The sequence below is a fragment of the Ostrea edulis genome, chromosome 2 (assembly GCF_947568905.1).
Source record: "Ostrea edulis chromosome 2, xbOstEdul1.1, whole genome shotgun sequence".
Lineage (NCBI taxonomy): Eukaryota > Metazoa > Mollusca > Bivalvia > Ostreida > Ostreidae > Ostrea > Ostrea edulis.
The window spans coordinates 98,525,478-98,542,271 of NC_079165.1; the positions used below are offsets into that span (position 1 = coordinate 98,525,478).

The window sequence follows — 16,794 nt, forward strand, 5'->3', positions numbered from 1 at the left end:
ATGTTAACAGGCAATTAATTATAACAATGAAAATAAATAACAATCATTTAGAAGTACTACCGGTAATACTGACAGAGTTCACACTTCTGCACTGCACATATCTATAATTATATATGAAATACTGATTACAGACAAGATTTAAATTAACAACATGATAAATAAAATAACCCAACTGCTTCACACATCAGTTTCTGGGATAGCAGATAATGATAGTGTCGTGTGAATACTTATATAAAAGAGAATAATAGCATTATATGAGAGAATAAAAACACAATATGTTGACCTGATTACAGGGAACACCAAGGAACAGTGCCTGTTAACAGTATGGTAATAAATTTATTGTACCAGACTGTTGATCTTGTACTCCCAGTAACCAAGACAGCTTACAAGTGTAAAGTAAAGGAAATGTGTAGAATGCAAAGACATGTACTTGCAGTATCACATTACACTGTTAAAAATCATCTTACTGAATACAGCATGCAAGTATATTACATATTTACACGCAGGATCCAGTTGTTCTGAATGTTTTATGTCTAAAACAGGAAGGTTAGAATACTTATATAAAAGAGAATAGCGTTATATGAGAGAATAAAAACACTATATGTTGACCTGATTACAGGGAGCACCAAGGGACAGTACCTGTTAACAATCTGGTAGTAAATTGTTGTACCAGACTGTTGGTCTTGTACTCCCAGTAGCCAAGACAGCCTACAGGTGTAAAATATGATGAAGAAAGAAAATGTGCATAATGCAATGAAATGTAACATTTGTAGCATTATATCCCACTGTTTAAAATCATCTTACTGATTTGGATGAGGATATTTTCATCTTCATTGGTCATTAGCCATATATGCTTTTGATCACTGTCCATTTTTACAAAATTCTTACATGATTTGTCTATCATTTGGAATAAGATAACCCTTTCTTCTGATAAATGACTATACATGAGAATAAAAAATGTTTTTCGTCATCCACTGAATTGTTGTTGCATCTTAGATAAAAATCTCTCGTGTCGAGGGATTTTTTGGTAACGTCCCCTTTCAATGTTTAGTCTATGAGCTGATATACGGAAACGTGTTAGACTTCTCCTTTGCTCAAAATTTTTAATTGATCTCAAATAATTCTCATAACCAAAGTTTTGTTTAAAAGTAGAAAAGCAACTTAGTTTTTTATCTGAATTTAATGTAAGGTGTGAATGCCATTCTTTGATGTAATGTTTGAATAAACAATCTTTAAGAGCCTTTTTAAACTGGTAATTTGCCCCTTTAAAGGGCAAATCTTTAATCCCATTAATATTGGTTATGAAACAGTTTATAGAACCAAACCATGATGAATTGTTTTGTTCAAAAAATAATTTTGATTCTCGATATGCATCAAACAATAGTGGAAATGACTGACCAAGATTTTCAAGTCTGTATACTACCAGTAACTTAACATACTTTTTAATATGTCAAAGTGAAGGGGGAATCTTCCCAATTCCGACAGTACGGCAAAGTTTGTTGCAGATTTATGTACACCAAGTATTGATTTGCAAAATTTGAGATGTATATAGTTTATCGCAAAGTTGGTTTGAGTAAATTTTGTCTATGGTACCACCGGAGTTAGTAGATTTTTTGGAAAAAGGATTGAAATAGCTCCAGATTTCCGAAGAATATAATAATATTGGGTTGATGGTATGGTCAAATATATGAGAAATGGTTTTAATATCAGGGTTTAGTGAAATGAAGTCTTTTTATAAGGTGAAATGAATAAAATGACGCAAATTTTAAGGGTTTTTCGAAAAAAAATTAAGTTCTCCCAATAAAGTAATTCAAGAAATCAAAAGATTTTGTCATTTATTTCTCCAGGAGTGGAATAAATTATTGCTTATTTTACCGTTTAGTACATTTTCTAAACAAGATGCCACTATTTACCTTGAATTTGAAAATTTTAGGGGGGGGGGGGGGGGCGCTCACTGGCTGCCCCCCCCTTAAATCCGACACTGTTTACATACCCCTCCCCCTTCTAGAATGACATTATTTTTATACAGAACCAATAATTTATCCAGAATATTGGTCTTTCCCCCACCGATCGCCCTCATAAGTCGTTCTGAATAGTCAGTTGAAATCTACCTTCTGTAAGCCTTTGAGATGACCACTTGTGAGATACTAATCGGTGGGAAAATAACATATTGGATAAATTATTGGTTCTGTATAAAAATAATTTCATTCTAGAAGAGGGGGGGGGGGGTATGTACATAAGATCTATACAAGCTATCCACACTTCAGGTGCCTGTGGCCTAAATAGTTCAAGAGATATTTTAAAAGATATAAATTTTTCCTATTTCAAGAACCTAGCTTTCATTTAAATTTCTACTTTTTTAAAAATACCAATTAATGGTTCTTGAGAAGAAGAAGATTCTTAAAAAGACTTTCCCAATATATATATATATATATATTTGGTAATATATATATATATATTTGGTAATATATATATATATATATATATATATATATATATATATATATATATATATATCAATGCAAGGTGAAGATAACGAACAGTGATCAATCTCATAACTCCTACAAGCAATACAAAATAGATAGTTGGGCAATGTAAAACTTAATTTGATCCCCTATAGTGTTCCCACCCTACCCCTGGGAACCGTGATTGGAGCAAACCTGAATCTACTCTATCATCACAGTAAGCTTTCATATATATGTATTTCCACTTTTCTGGCTCAGTGGTTCTTGAAAAGATTTTCCCTATAATTCGCATGGGGGGGGGGGGGGGGGGTCTGCTATTGAATCTACTTATGTTTTGTTCTATGATTGAAATAGTAGAAATGATTATCATTTTACTTTTTTCTTTCTTTCAAAATTCCTCTTTTAGACTAGTAGGGAGGATCGCATAATTTACATGAGAACAAATTGACCGGGATGGGTTTGCATTGGGGCGGATTGATGAGCACCTGATCTTCTGTGCTGTGGAGGTAAATTAGTGGAGAACCGGCATGAAACATGAAATCAACGTTTGACACCCGTCACACCGTTTGATAAATGAACCAACCAATATTAGTATTGCCATTATTTAGTGATGTTTCGTAATTTTCAACAATGAATTATTGTACCGAATTCGCTGTTCTCCAGAGCGCTCTTCAGCTGGTCGAAAAACAGGTAAAGCACGCCTTTCAATAACTCGAATTTCCTTACTTGTGTACAAGCTTTAAAGACATTTATGATTTAATGATCATCACATTCCCTCTCAACACAGATACTTTTCATATTTATTTATTATATTGATGTATATCACAACACCAAAGGAACTTTCCAGATGCTTAAATTTGACGCATGTGATAATTTTTTACAATATCACCCATTGTCAAGTAATGTTACCAGTTGCTAGACACTATCACCCTGGAGCACATGCTTTCTCTTCTCGGAGGGAAATATAATGTTTTTTTCCACTGTTTCGTGGCAAATCAGATTCGAGTATTTTACATGAAAGTGTAAGAAAGTAAAAGATGAATGTTCACCAATGTTTATACTTCTTTACATAGAATCTACTCAGTGACAAAGACAAAAGAATTGAACCTGTGTGTGTAGTAAAAATGGCTGTACAGGAGATTATTCAGGGGCTGGAGGAAGATCGTGAACCAGAGGAACAGGTATTCACACAGTGATATTTACATTTAGTACGTTGTTTTTGCCTTTGAATGTACTGCAGTTTTGAACAATGCACATATAAATCTTGAGGAGTAAAGTACGTCTATTTCAACTGCAGGTAATTCTGACAGAAATTAAAGTAGAATGTAAATATAAAAGATAAATTTCACTTTTGAAAATACATGAGGGTATGTACTGTACACTTCACATAGGGATACTTTTCATAAAATGCGAATGTGCTTTATGAAGTATGTCGGCAAAAGGCATCACAGTTCATCTCATATATTTTCAAAACGGATATTTATTTCTTAAAAGTCGACGTTTCATTAGTGTTGTCACATGACATTACAAATGTTTGTCTTTGATACAGATTGTATGGAACAGGAAGATTCATTCTGTACTTCTGTACAAGCTGCTGACTTCTTATCATGAGAAATTGTCAGAAAAACGCACTGTTAGTACAGTACAGGAAGTTTCTGACGATGTCCAGGATGAATGGGTGGAACCAGAGAGGATTGATAGTCGAGACATCCTGACGCGCACCCTTCCTCCCATCAGTCATTCTCTTTACTTCAGTCTGGTGAAGGAATGCCACTGGCATGAATTCTTAACAGAGGTATGTTAAAGGTCTGAGTGTATTCATAATTCTGTTCTGAAATGCAGATAAAATTCAGAGCAATTTGGATTGACTGACTGATTTTATGAAAAACAATGACATGACATTGATTTCCCTCAGGTAAACTCGTTTGTTTTGAATGCTGTTGCATGAAGATAAATATTGTTACATAAAGAAGCAATCTGTATGATGCGTGATAAATTATATATATTAAACGGGACCAGTGTAAATATTTAGAGCATAGAATTTCTCTGCCTTTTATTGAATATGATATCATATTTGTTCAGTTTTATAACATATCATAATTATTTCAGACTCTTTGCCACTTGAGGGAAGACTTGTCCTGTGAGCTAATCAGAGATGGATTAAGCTACACACAGCAGCAAGACGCTTACAGTATCTGTGATCTCAAGCTGGGATTCTGCTTCCTTGAATACATGATGACACATTTAATATATGACGATGAGCATGCCCATGGAGCATTAAGTCTTTTGTCAGAAGTACTGACTAAGTGTTGTTGTGTCATTGATAATCTTCGTGAGAATTCCGTACAACATGATAACATCAGTGTTCTAACAAATGGTTTCCATCAAACCTCTCTGTTACTGTGTTTGTGTAACAAAGAAAAAAATGCCCAGAGCTTACAAAAATGGTTTCAAGGAAATGCCATTGGAGTCAAAAGTGGTTTCACTGGAACAAATGTTAATCTCAAAGTTCATTTTGGAAAATTTATGAAGGAAAATATGTCAAAATGCTTTCTTGACTTAAACAATGAGGTTATTACTTATCTAAAGGAAAATCTATCCTTGAACTCTCTAATCACTCTTTTGATTAAGATGATGTCCCTAGGAGGCCAATCACTTTGCTGTTCTTTGCTTGATTCTTTGTCTTCAGACTCGGAATCAAGGTTTGTTTACATGTGTAAAACTGTGATCCTGATGTATCCAGACAACCCAAATGCCAAACCAGCCTTGAACAAGGTCCGAGTACTGTGTGAGAGCAGGAATCTCTGCAGGCAGGTGATACAGTCACTGTTAGGAGCATGCGACCTTAGCATCAAAGATACAAGTGAAACTATTCATAGTTATTTATCCTCCATGTTGGAAAGTGTGAATGTTGATGATGAAATTTTTCCAGAGGTTTCAATGGCAGCAGTAATATGGAGAATTCAAGAGAGGCAACCAGACTTCCAAGGTGAGCTTCTGGATGCAATCACTTGTTATCTCATGAACACTTAAAATTTGAAGTAGTTTATTGTAAATTTTGCATTAATTTTGTAGACTTTCTGTCGAAGATTGTGAGGAGTCCCATTTCTTCACTATGGTCATGTGATAAGTGAGTTATCATTGATACTTTAGTTTTGGTTTATGATAATTAAGCTGATGCTCTTTATTTTTAGAGAGGGGGGGGGGGGGGGGGTCAGAACTTGCAATAATTCTCTGATAATTGTTTCACTCTAGATTGCTGTCAGTGTTACAATCTCGATTACAGCTAATATCAAATAAGGATACGATGCTGCACTTATATGAACTTGTGTGGAAATTAAACAGCAAACTTACAGAGACTCAGTTGGAAAAGTTGGCCAAGGTAAATTTGTTGATTAAAAAATTAAAAGAAATCAAAAGAGGAGCTGAATACCTGACTATATGCATGCTGTGGTGTACAGGTGAAGGAGTTCTTTTTCAAAGCCAATAGGTTCATAATGATAGAAGAGGGATGGATGAAGACCTCTTCGTTGATATCTTGTTAAAAAATGAATTTCCTTGGGAGAACATGAAGACACTCTATACACATTTACGTTACAGCTGGTGTTGGACAGCTTTGGTCAGCTGGATGTTCCCACTCGTGGTCAGCATGTCCACCATGTGTACAGAACATACGGGCAGTGGCCAAAACACAGACCAGTGACCCCTCTGTCCCTCAACCAAACTTTCAACAAGCTTACCTCAGGAATCGATGAAAAGGTTAGCTTTACATAGGAACTAATATCAAGTGTGTATTAAAGGCATTGCTTCAAGCTATCAGTATGGGTAACTGATTTTGAAAATTTACCGTTATTTTTTTTTTTATTGTTATAAATGATGCATAAAATGTTTGTATGTAGTGCATGATGCTTGTGACTTTGTTTAAGGTCCAGTTGGATATTCAAAAGGCTGCCTTACAAGATGCTGACTTAGTGGTTAGTCAGCTGCTGGAGAGAACCGTAGGGGGCTCACATCAGGCAGATATTGTATGCTCAGTAAGTGGTACCTTATACAAATCTATACTTGTACCTGTCATTCCTCAACAGTACAGCCCTTCCAGTAGTTTTAAAACAATCACACCTGTACACATCATTCCACAATCATGTCATTCCACACTAGCATTGTCATTATGGTCAATTTAGAACAAATTCTACCTTCAAAAATGTTTACTATTTGCTACAGACTAGTACTGCAAATGCCGAAGTTTTGAATAACTTGCACTTTGATATAAAGGAGCAAAATTTTACTTTTATTTTGCAGATACTACAGACTCTAAGAGAACTGTGTGTTTGCCTGACAGACTCTAATAGGAGTATGCTCTGCTGCAGGCTGGCGACATTTTTAACCACTCATTCCCTCGTTCAGAAAGAACAAGATACAATAATCAGATTACTACAGAATCTGATGAAGGTATGCTGTATATGTAAATTATGTCACTCTGATAGCTTCAGTTTTAAAATACATTAAGTCATTGAGATTCTCTTAAGAGTGGTGAATAAGTAATGTGAATAGCCTCTCTGTTTGATATTTCAGCCAATTGCTGACAAGGAGACAGTGCTTAATCCAGAAGAACTGTATTTATCAGTGGTTGTACCCCATCTCTCTCCACAAGGTCAGCAAAACTCCAAGTTGACAGTGAGGTTTGCTCTAGATCTGGGAATAACATTACTTGCCGAGATACTGCAACACGGGAAATCAAGCATTGATTTGACACTGAGTCTGGTATCAGCCGCTGATCTACTGGAGAACTGCTGTGTTTTGTGGGATAATGACAATGAAACTGTTATCCTAAAGCAAAGATTGATGTCCTTTCTCGACCAGCTAAATCAGGTTGAAGAAGGAAGGCGGGTACTTTGTGGTATGTTAAATTCTTTCCCCATGTGAAAATTTATTGTCTTACACTGCTATGACAACATTGATTAAATACTTTCAATCTATGATTTATGTTACAACATGGGGGGGGGGATTGTATTGTTTTCTTCAAATTTTTTTATTTGATATAACTTTTTGAGGTAAAGCCTTGGGTGTTTTAGTTGCACACAAAGTGTAAACCATTTCAGATGTGCTCTTTCTGAATGTTTGATTAATTTTTGCATTCAAGTTAAAATGAGGGTTTTCATAATTTTGAATTTTTTCAAAGCTCTTAAATTAATGCACTAAGTTGTGGATAAAATGTGAGAAAAATAATCCTTTATTATTTACTTGTGTGGAATAGGGAAATTTCACCTTTGGGACAAGATTTGCTGTCTAGGACAAGGGCAAAGCCTCGTCCCAGACTGCAAATCTTGTCCCATACTCGTACTTATGAAGGCTTCTATTAATCCTTTACCATGCAAGAAGTACACCAATGATACTGCAGGGACACCTTGTCTTAGAATTCTGTAGATTTCTTGAAACTTGTGAGTAATTAATATTTGCATTTATTTGTAAGAAATCTCTCTCATGAAATCTAACTTCTTGCTTTTTTAAAATTGATCTCTAATTGGTGTAGATCTAAGTGTTTTGAAGTGTTGCATTCATGATTCTCACAAATTGATGTGAAACAGTGATATTGCCAAATTAAGTATTTGCATTATACATGTATAAGAAAATTAAATCAAATTTCATTGATTAATTTCTGTATGGACTTGATTAAGAATTGACAAATTAAACAAATATAGATGCATTTTAGCTGATGGCATATAATAGGCATTTTGATCATTTTTTTTTTCCTGGCTGTTGGTGACTACATGCATTTTTATACATGTTTGTCTACATGCAATAATCTTATTACTTTTTCCATATCTTGAGCATCTCCATCAAACGATTTTTAACCATACTTGGCTTAAAGCATTCTAAGATGAAGAAAGATCAAGTAAAAAATATTTTTAAAAAAATCAAGTATAAAAGATACAATGAGTCATAAACAACAGCTTTCTTATGTAATGTCGATTAAGGTTTATTCACTCTGTGTTCCCTGGGATCAGGATGGTACCACAACTGGGATTCATAGTTATACCCCCCCGCAACAAGTTGTGGGGGGGGTATACTGGAATCGGGTTGTCCGTCTGTCTGTCCGTCCGTCCGTCCGTCTGTAGACGCAATGGTTTCCGGGCTCTAAAGCATTATCCTTTCCACCTACCGTCACCACATCATATATATGGACTACCCATGGGATGAAGATGTTCCCTATCGATTTTGGGGTCAAAAGGTCAAAGGTCAAGTGCACTGGACATCGAAGTAGCAATATAGTTTCCGAGCTCTAAAGCGTTATCCTTTCCACCTACAGTCACCATGGGATGAAGATGTTCCCTATCGGTTTTTGGGTCAAAAGGTCAAAGGTCAAGCACACTGGACATTGAAGTAGAAATATGGTTTCCGAGCTCTAAAGCGTTATCCTTTCCACCTACAGTCACCATATCATACATATGGACTACCCATGGGATGAAGATGTTCCCTATCGATTTTTGGGTCAAAAGGTCAAAGGTCATGTGCACTGGACATCGAAGTAGCAATATGGTTCGGTTTGTCATGCCATTTGTTTTTTACACTCAGAAAAGAGGTAGTTTATACCTATTACCAACACCCTTTGGGAGATTGGGGTAAGCGGGGGGTATTCTTAGTGAGCATTGCTCACAGTACCTCTTGTTTTATATAGGATATAAGATATCATGGAGCTCAAGAACTTTCAGGTTTAGTTTTGTTCCCTGAGGTCATGGTGGCCACACATTTTGTGCGAGAGTTGCTTAAAGTTTTTGTGTAATTAATATACAGGGAATATCATGAGATAATCTTGTGAAAACTGATTTCATTCAATTTTGAAATAAATTTAAATTGATGTGCTCAGTAGCTATTCTTACTCAACATTCTGTGTACCAGTAGCTACAACATTCTGTTTACCAGTAGCTACAACATTCTGTGTACCAGTAGCTACAACATTCTGTTTACCAGTAGCTACAACATTCTGTGTACCAGTAGCTACAACATTCTGTTTACCAGTAGCTACAACATTCTGTGTACCAGTAGCTACAACATTCTGTGTACCAGTAGCTACAACATTCTGTGTACCAGTAGCTACAACATTCTGTGTACCAGTAGCTACAATTCGTCAAGTACTATAGCATTGATTCCTTCTGAAGTGTAGATCTGTGTTTGATTAAATGTTGAGCATGGTCTTATTGTTGAGCCACAGGTAAGGGTTCAAAGTTTATGACACTTTTTGAGAGAAAAACTCGGGTAAGTGTTGGGTCTTCTTGTTTAGATTTTAACACATAGGGACAAGTACAGGCCCAGATAAGGTCACAGAATGCAATAAAACTCCCATACATGTAATTTGATGCCTACGTTTAATTTTTGTTCAGTTGATTGGTTTCTGAAGGCCATAACAGACTACGATTGCACCGTGCGGTTGATCACTCTACAGTTGTGTTTGACAGCTGAAGAGTTTCACAGTGTTTGTGATTCTCTATCTATGGATCTCCTCAATTCAAACCATGGTGAGTACAAATTTGTCGTGAATTGTGTCGATATGAAGACCAGGCTAGTGGAGGTACTTTATGTGTTGTATGCATTTCAGATCTAGATTACCTGAATTTATTGAGACTTGTTGCTGTAAGTGAGACATTGTCCCAGGTGATTGGAAGTTACTGTCACTCCAGGTGGATTCTACATGATCAGTCTTTGTTGCTGGCTCTCTTACAGGTAAGATAGTCTTCACAGAAGGTATAGCATTACATGTACAGGTATAGCATTACATTTACAGGTATGACATTACATGTACAGGTATAGCATTACATGTACAGGTATAGCATTACATTTACAGGTATAGCATTACATGTACAGGTATAGCATTACATGTAAAGGTATAGCATTACATTTACAGGTATGACATTACATGTACAAGTATAGCATTACATGTACAGGTATAGCATTACATATACAGGTATAGCATTACATGTACAGGTATTACATTACATGTACAAGTATAGCATTACATGTACAAGTATAGCATTACATGTACAGGTATAGCATTACATTTACAGGTATGACATTACATATACAGGTATAGCATTACATGTACAGGTATAGCATTACATATACGGGTATAGCATTACATGTACAGGTATTACATTACATGTACAAGTATAGCATTACATGTAAAGGTATAGCATTACATTTACAGGTATGACATTACATATACAGGTATAGCATTACATGTACAGGTATAGCATTACATTTACAGGTATAGCATTACATATACAGGTATAGCATTACATATACAGGTATAGCATTACGTGTACAGGTATATCATTATGTGTACAGGTATAGCATTACATATACAGGTATGACATTACATATACAGGTATAGCATTACATGTACAGGTATGACATTACATGTACAGGTATAGCATTACATGTACAGGTATGGCATTACATGTACAGGTATAGCATTACATGTAAAGGTATAGCATTGCATATACAGATATAGTGTTACATGTACAGGTATGACATTACATATACAGGTATAGCATTACATGTACAGGTATAGCATTACATATACAGGTATAGCATTACATATACAGGTATGACATTACATTTACAGGTATGACATTACATATACAAGTATGACATTACGTGTACAGGTATAGCATTACATGCACCTTGACTTAAATCCAATGACAGAGTTGGTTTAGGATTTACTGCTTTGAGGTACGTAACTTGGGTTTTTAGGTGTCATTTTCTGATATACACCAGTAGATCATGCATAATGAACAGGGCACAGTCTGGTTTGATTAACAGGGCACAGTCTGGTTTGATTAACAGGGCACAGTCTGGTTTGATTAACAATGCACAGTCTGGTTTGATTAACAGGGCACAGTCTGGTTTGATTAACAATGCACAGTCTGGTTTGATTAACAGGGCACAGTCTGGTTTGATTAACAGGACACAGTCTGGTTTGATTAACAGGGCACAGTCTGGTTTGATTAACAATGCACAGTCTGGTTTGATTAACAGGGCACAGTCTAGTTTGATTAACAGGGCACAGTCTGGTTTGATTAACAGGGCACAGTCTGGTTTGATTAACAATGCACAGTCTGGTTTGATTAACAATGCACAGTCTGGTTTGATTAACAGGGCACAGTCTGGTTTGATTAACAGGGCACAGTCTGGTTTGATTAACAATGCACAATCTGGTTTGATTAACAATGCACAGTCTGGTTTAATTAACAGGGCACAGTCTGGTTTGATTAACAGGGCACAGTCTGGTTTGATTAACAGGGCACAGTCTGGTTTGATTAACAATGCACAATCTGGTTTGATTAACAATGCACAGTCTGGTTTGATTAACAGGGCACAGTCTGGTTTGATTAACAGGGCACAATCTGGTTTGATTAACAATGCACAGTCTGGTTTGATTAACAGGACACAGTCTGGTTTGATTAACAGGACACCGTCTGGTTTGATTAACAATGCACAGTCTGGTTTGATTAACAATGCACAGTCTGGTTTGATTAACAATGCACAGTCTGGTTTGATTAACAGGGCACAGTCTGGTTTGATTAACAGGACACAGACTGGTTTGATTAACAATACACAGTCTGGTTTGATTAACAATACACAGTCTGGTTTGATTAACAATGCACAGTCTGGTTTGATGAACAGGACACAGACTAGTTTGATTAACAATACACAGTCTGGTTTGATTAACAATACACAGTCTGGTTTGATTAACAGGGCACAGTCTGGTTTGATTAACAGGACACAGTCTGGTTTGATTAACAATGCACAGTCTGGTTTGATTAACAGGACACAGTCTGGTTTGATTAACAGGGCACAGTCTGGTTTGATTAACAATGCACAGCTTTGAAGTGAATTTTGAATTGGGTTTATGTTATTGTGTAATGTTTTACAGAGGGGATATAGAAATATATATAATACATAAATAAAAGATTTATGGAGCAAGGTTTAAATTCCTGTATTACATTGATGATATGAGATGCTGTAGACTCTATGTTTATTACAATGATGATATGAGATGCTGTAGACTGATATGTACAATTTTATAGTGAGTTAATGTGGAAATTCTTCACTTTCAGGTAGCACCTCATCTGATTCCAGAGGAATGGGTTCGGTTGTTCAAGTTTCTAAGAGGCATTGTCAAGTCTGGTCATCTTTTTGTGTCTGTTAAAATGTCTGGAAGTCTGCCCATGGTAAATTTAAAAGGTACTTTATTCCATGAATCTGTCTTTTGAGCATGTATTTTATAGCAAGAAATAGTGAAAATAGTGAGTGATGTGTAAACAGTGTAAATGCAATACATCACAAGAATTTTTAAATCATGAGAAATCTGTCATGGCAAAATTGTTTTTTTCAGAGATATCTGAGTTTCTCTCCACATCTCAATTACTGGGCGATGTTCTTCGGCTTCTGTCTCACACCCAGAGCCAGGTCTCTCCTCCTGCTGTAGAACATTGTATCAGGTCTGCAATGGCTGTGTACAAGGTGTGTTAATAGATTGAAATGAATTCATTTTAACATTGTAGAAGATGCAGCTGTAAGACTGTACACTATTTTGCAGAATCATTAATTAGAAGTACAGGGGTATCAGTTGTGTTCTGAGGCTGTATTTTTGTACTGTATTTTTGTACTGTATTTTTAGTACACCTAAGCTGAAAGCTCAAGTGCACATTTCTGATCAAAATTTGGATGTTAACCATCTCTTGTCTGTCATCTGTTTGTCAACTTTTAACAAATTTTGACTTCCCAAGAACTTTTGGACCAATTGCAGCCAAACATGGCATAAGTTTCTTTAATAAAAGTAAAGTGGATTCAAATTTGTTGAAATGAAGGAACATGCTTCATTCCAACATGAGATAATTTCAAAAGATACATGTATGGTTAAAAAATATACTTTACTAGCACTTCTGAAGCAAATTATTAACGAAAACTTGCTTGAAAGCCTCTATATAGAAGGAAGATTCTTCAAACCATGACCCCTGGGATCAGGGCAGGGTGACAATAGGGGTTTGAAGTTTTACACATGTATACACATAGAAAATTTATTTAAAAAATCTTCTCAAAAACCACAAGAATACATTATGTCATATTAATATACAGCATTCTCATTTAATATAGATACAAGTTCATTCACACAATGACCCCTCTAAGCTCAGGGTGGTACCACAATGGAGGTTCAAAGTTTTACTTTATAATAGTGTAGGAAAACTCTTTTAAAATGTTCTTCTCAAGAACAACAGGGGTACAGTGTGTCAAATTAATATGCAAGTACCTTCATCTAGTGTAGTGAAACTATGAAACCCAGGGCCTGGGAAGGGCTACAATAGGGGTTAAAAGTTTTACATGGGAATATGTTGGGAAAATTCTTTAATAATTTTCAAGAACCATGAGGACCATGTCATCAAATTAATATACAAGCATCCACATTTAGTATAGATTCAAATTTGTTCACAACATCCACATGTAGTATAGAATCTAGGACGGAAACAATTCACTGAAATATCAATAATGTTCAATATAAACGCTTAATTCAGTGTTCAATTCATTGCCTTAATCTTCGGTTGGATACATTTTTATATGACCATCAAAGACGGGATGTATTATGGTATGGCGTCGTCTGTCCGTCCATCTGTCTGTCCAGACCTTGTGAGCAGGATACAGATTGAACTATAACCTCCAGGATTTTACAACTTGGTACATTTGATCACCATGATGAGAGGAAGATGCCTATGGTTTTTCAAGATCAGAGGTCAAGGACGTTGTATCACTTTGTAGGAAAACTTTGTGGGCAGTATACAAACGGACAAGGTCAAGGTCACAGTACCACTTAGTAGAAATGCCTAGTAGGCAGGATACAGACCAAACCATAAACTCCAGAATATTGCAACTTGGTATATTTGATCACCATGATGAGAGGAAGATGCCTATTGTTTTTTAAGGTCAGAGATGAAGGTCACAGTATCAGTTGATAAGTAAACCTTGTAGGAAAAATACAGGCTGAACTATCAGGGCTAGGGCAGTCAAACTCAGTACTAATACTCCTCATGCCAAGTTGAGGAAGTCTTGATTTTTAAGGTCAGTAGTCAAAGGTCAAGGTCATAGTAACACTTAGTAGGAAAACCTTGTAGACAGGATGCAAACCAAACAATAAGATTCAGGGTATTACAATTTGGTACATTTGATCACCATGATGAGAGGAAGATTCCTATTATTTTTCAAGGTCAGAGGTCAAGGTTGCAGTATCACTTAGTAGGAAAACCTTGTAGGCAGTATACAGACCGAACTGTTGGGGCTAGGACCATCAAACTTGGTACACATACACCTTACACCAAGTGGAGGATGCCTATTGTTTCTTGAGGTCAAAGTCGTAGTAACAGGATACAGACTGAACTATTGGGGCTAGGACCATCAAACTTGGTACACATACACTTTATGCCAAGCAAAAATATTACATGGAGTACATGATTTGTCTGTTTTTACGATGCAAAGAAAGTATGTCACACCTGATGTTTGCTGATAATACCCGATGCCAAGTTCTACAAATCACGGTGTAAGAAAAACACCCTATATTAGCTTTTCACGGACGTATTATGTACTGTTGGTGAAACTCTTGTTAGACTTTTTTAATATTGGATTTGGTAAAATGCATCCGGCATGACCTGTACTTATTACTTTTACATGCACAAGGGAAAAATGGCATTCAATAATGGTCAGACTGTTGTTAACCAGAAGTCTGTCAAAAACAATAATGTTTCCAAGTGTACATTAAGCTTTTAAAATCGTGATTGTGAATCTTTGCAGTTAAATTTTTCTTGTAAATTATGATTGGTTTCTTCTGTAAAAGGTAGTGTATCAAAAATATTGAATTGTGGCATAAGTATTGCAATATGTATCATATCATGAAGGGGGCATATCGTTTCAGTCCTGATAGAATCATTTGTTCACATGACTCCTGAGGCTGGAGAGGACATAGCAGGGGTTTGACACTCTAGATAGTAATATGTAGGAAACTTATTTGAAGGCAACTCCATGGGACAATTCAGACTAGGGTCACAGCAGGGTTTCAACTTTTACATGGGGAATGCAACTGCTCAGATGAGCTAAGTGGCCCATGGACCTCTTGTTATCTTTTTTATTGGTGGTTAATGGATACCATATAAAAATGTACAAAGTTGGTAAATGTTTCATATTACCATTATTTGAATGTACCATTTTCAATTACAGAATGTGGTTTTGTCAGAAACATCCACAATAACACCACACTGTCGTATGTTTCTGCTGACTCAAGTATTTTCTCATATCACCTTGACAACAGCCCAATTTCCCGTTGAGATGCTCGACTCTGTGAATATACTGCTTTTGGACATTGTGTGTCAAGTGGAGGAACTATCAAAGATTACAATGGATGCTCAGTGTAGAGACCAGATGTCTAGGATTCAGAAAACTTCCTTCTCCATCTGTAGTACTGATACAAGGGATATGGTTCAGAAAAAAATGTTTTCTGTCTTACACTGAAAGTTCTTAACTCCATGAAGTCCAAAAATAATCATTTTCACAATGCCAAGGCCTAATATTTACATTTTCATTGTTTGCTTTTGATATCTCTACAAATTGTAATGATAACCATTTCTTCATGAATGTGCTGTAGTTGTAAAGAGTGGGTATATGAATACAGATAAATATAGTACATCTATTTTTAACAGTTGGGAATTCCAACAGAAAGGAAAGCAGAATGTAAATATAAGAATAAACTTCATTTTTGAAACTGCTAACACGCTTCATGCTGGCATGAAACATTACAGTTCATACTCTTATTTATTTTCAAAAATTCACAAATATTTCTGAAGTGGACACAAGGGATATGTATTCACAAAGCCTAGTTATTGTGAAGATGGAAGGATGAATTCGTATACATGCATGATGTTAATAAAGTGTACAAAACTAATTTGGCATTGCAACCGTTTTTGAGTTGTTAATTAAAGTTTATATTAAACAGACAAATTTTAATCAGAAAAAGCTCATACTACAGAAGATGCCATTGGCACACTTTGGGCTGTCTTTCATACGTGTAGTATTCTACTGTAGCCAAGAAAACCAGAGAAAATTCAATGCTTTATAGAAAAGCTCCTCACAACACTGCGCAACGTTTCATGGTAGAATGGTACCTCATTAGATTTAGATGGAGTTGTCATCATATTTTAGCATCAATTACTATGGCTTTTATATTTAGTTCAACTGAGCTGTAGTAAGCTTTTGGATCAGATTTGTCTGTTCCCATCATTGTTGTCATTTC

At 35.9% G+C, this 16,794-nt stretch overlaps 1 protein-coding gene across 2 annotated transcripts; it reads left to right on the plus strand.

The window, feature by feature from the left end:
* Positions 1-2,952: 2,952 nt before the first annotated feature.
* On the plus strand, positions 2,953-16,446 carry LOC125680198 (uncharacterized). Of its 2 annotated transcripts, XM_056155709.1 has the most exons (15): positions 2,953-3,155; positions 3,539-3,646; positions 4,015-4,260; positions 4,575-5,454; positions 5,541-5,595; positions 5,721-5,847; positions 6,066-6,224; positions 6,392-6,499; positions 6,765-6,914; positions 7,038-7,362; positions 9,845-9,979; positions 10,060-10,184; positions 12,581-12,707; positions 12,859-12,986; positions 15,726-16,446. In XM_056155709.1, exons 1-15 carry the CDS (start codon positions 3,096-3,098, stop codon positions 16,014-16,016), a joined length of 3,024 nt encoding a protein of 1,007 aa, XP_056011684.1. In that variant the 5' UTR covers positions 2,953-3,095; the 3' UTR covers positions 16,017-16,446. The 2 variants fall into 2 exon arrangements, with proteins under 2 accessions (XP_056011684.1, XP_056011685.1); XM_056155710.1 differs by lacking the exons at positions 12,581-12,707; positions 12,859-12,986; positions 15,726-16,446 and adding an exon at positions 11,166-11,352 and having other exon boundaries at positions 2,966-3,155.
* The last annotated feature ends 348 nt before the right edge of the window (positions 16,447-16,794 follow it).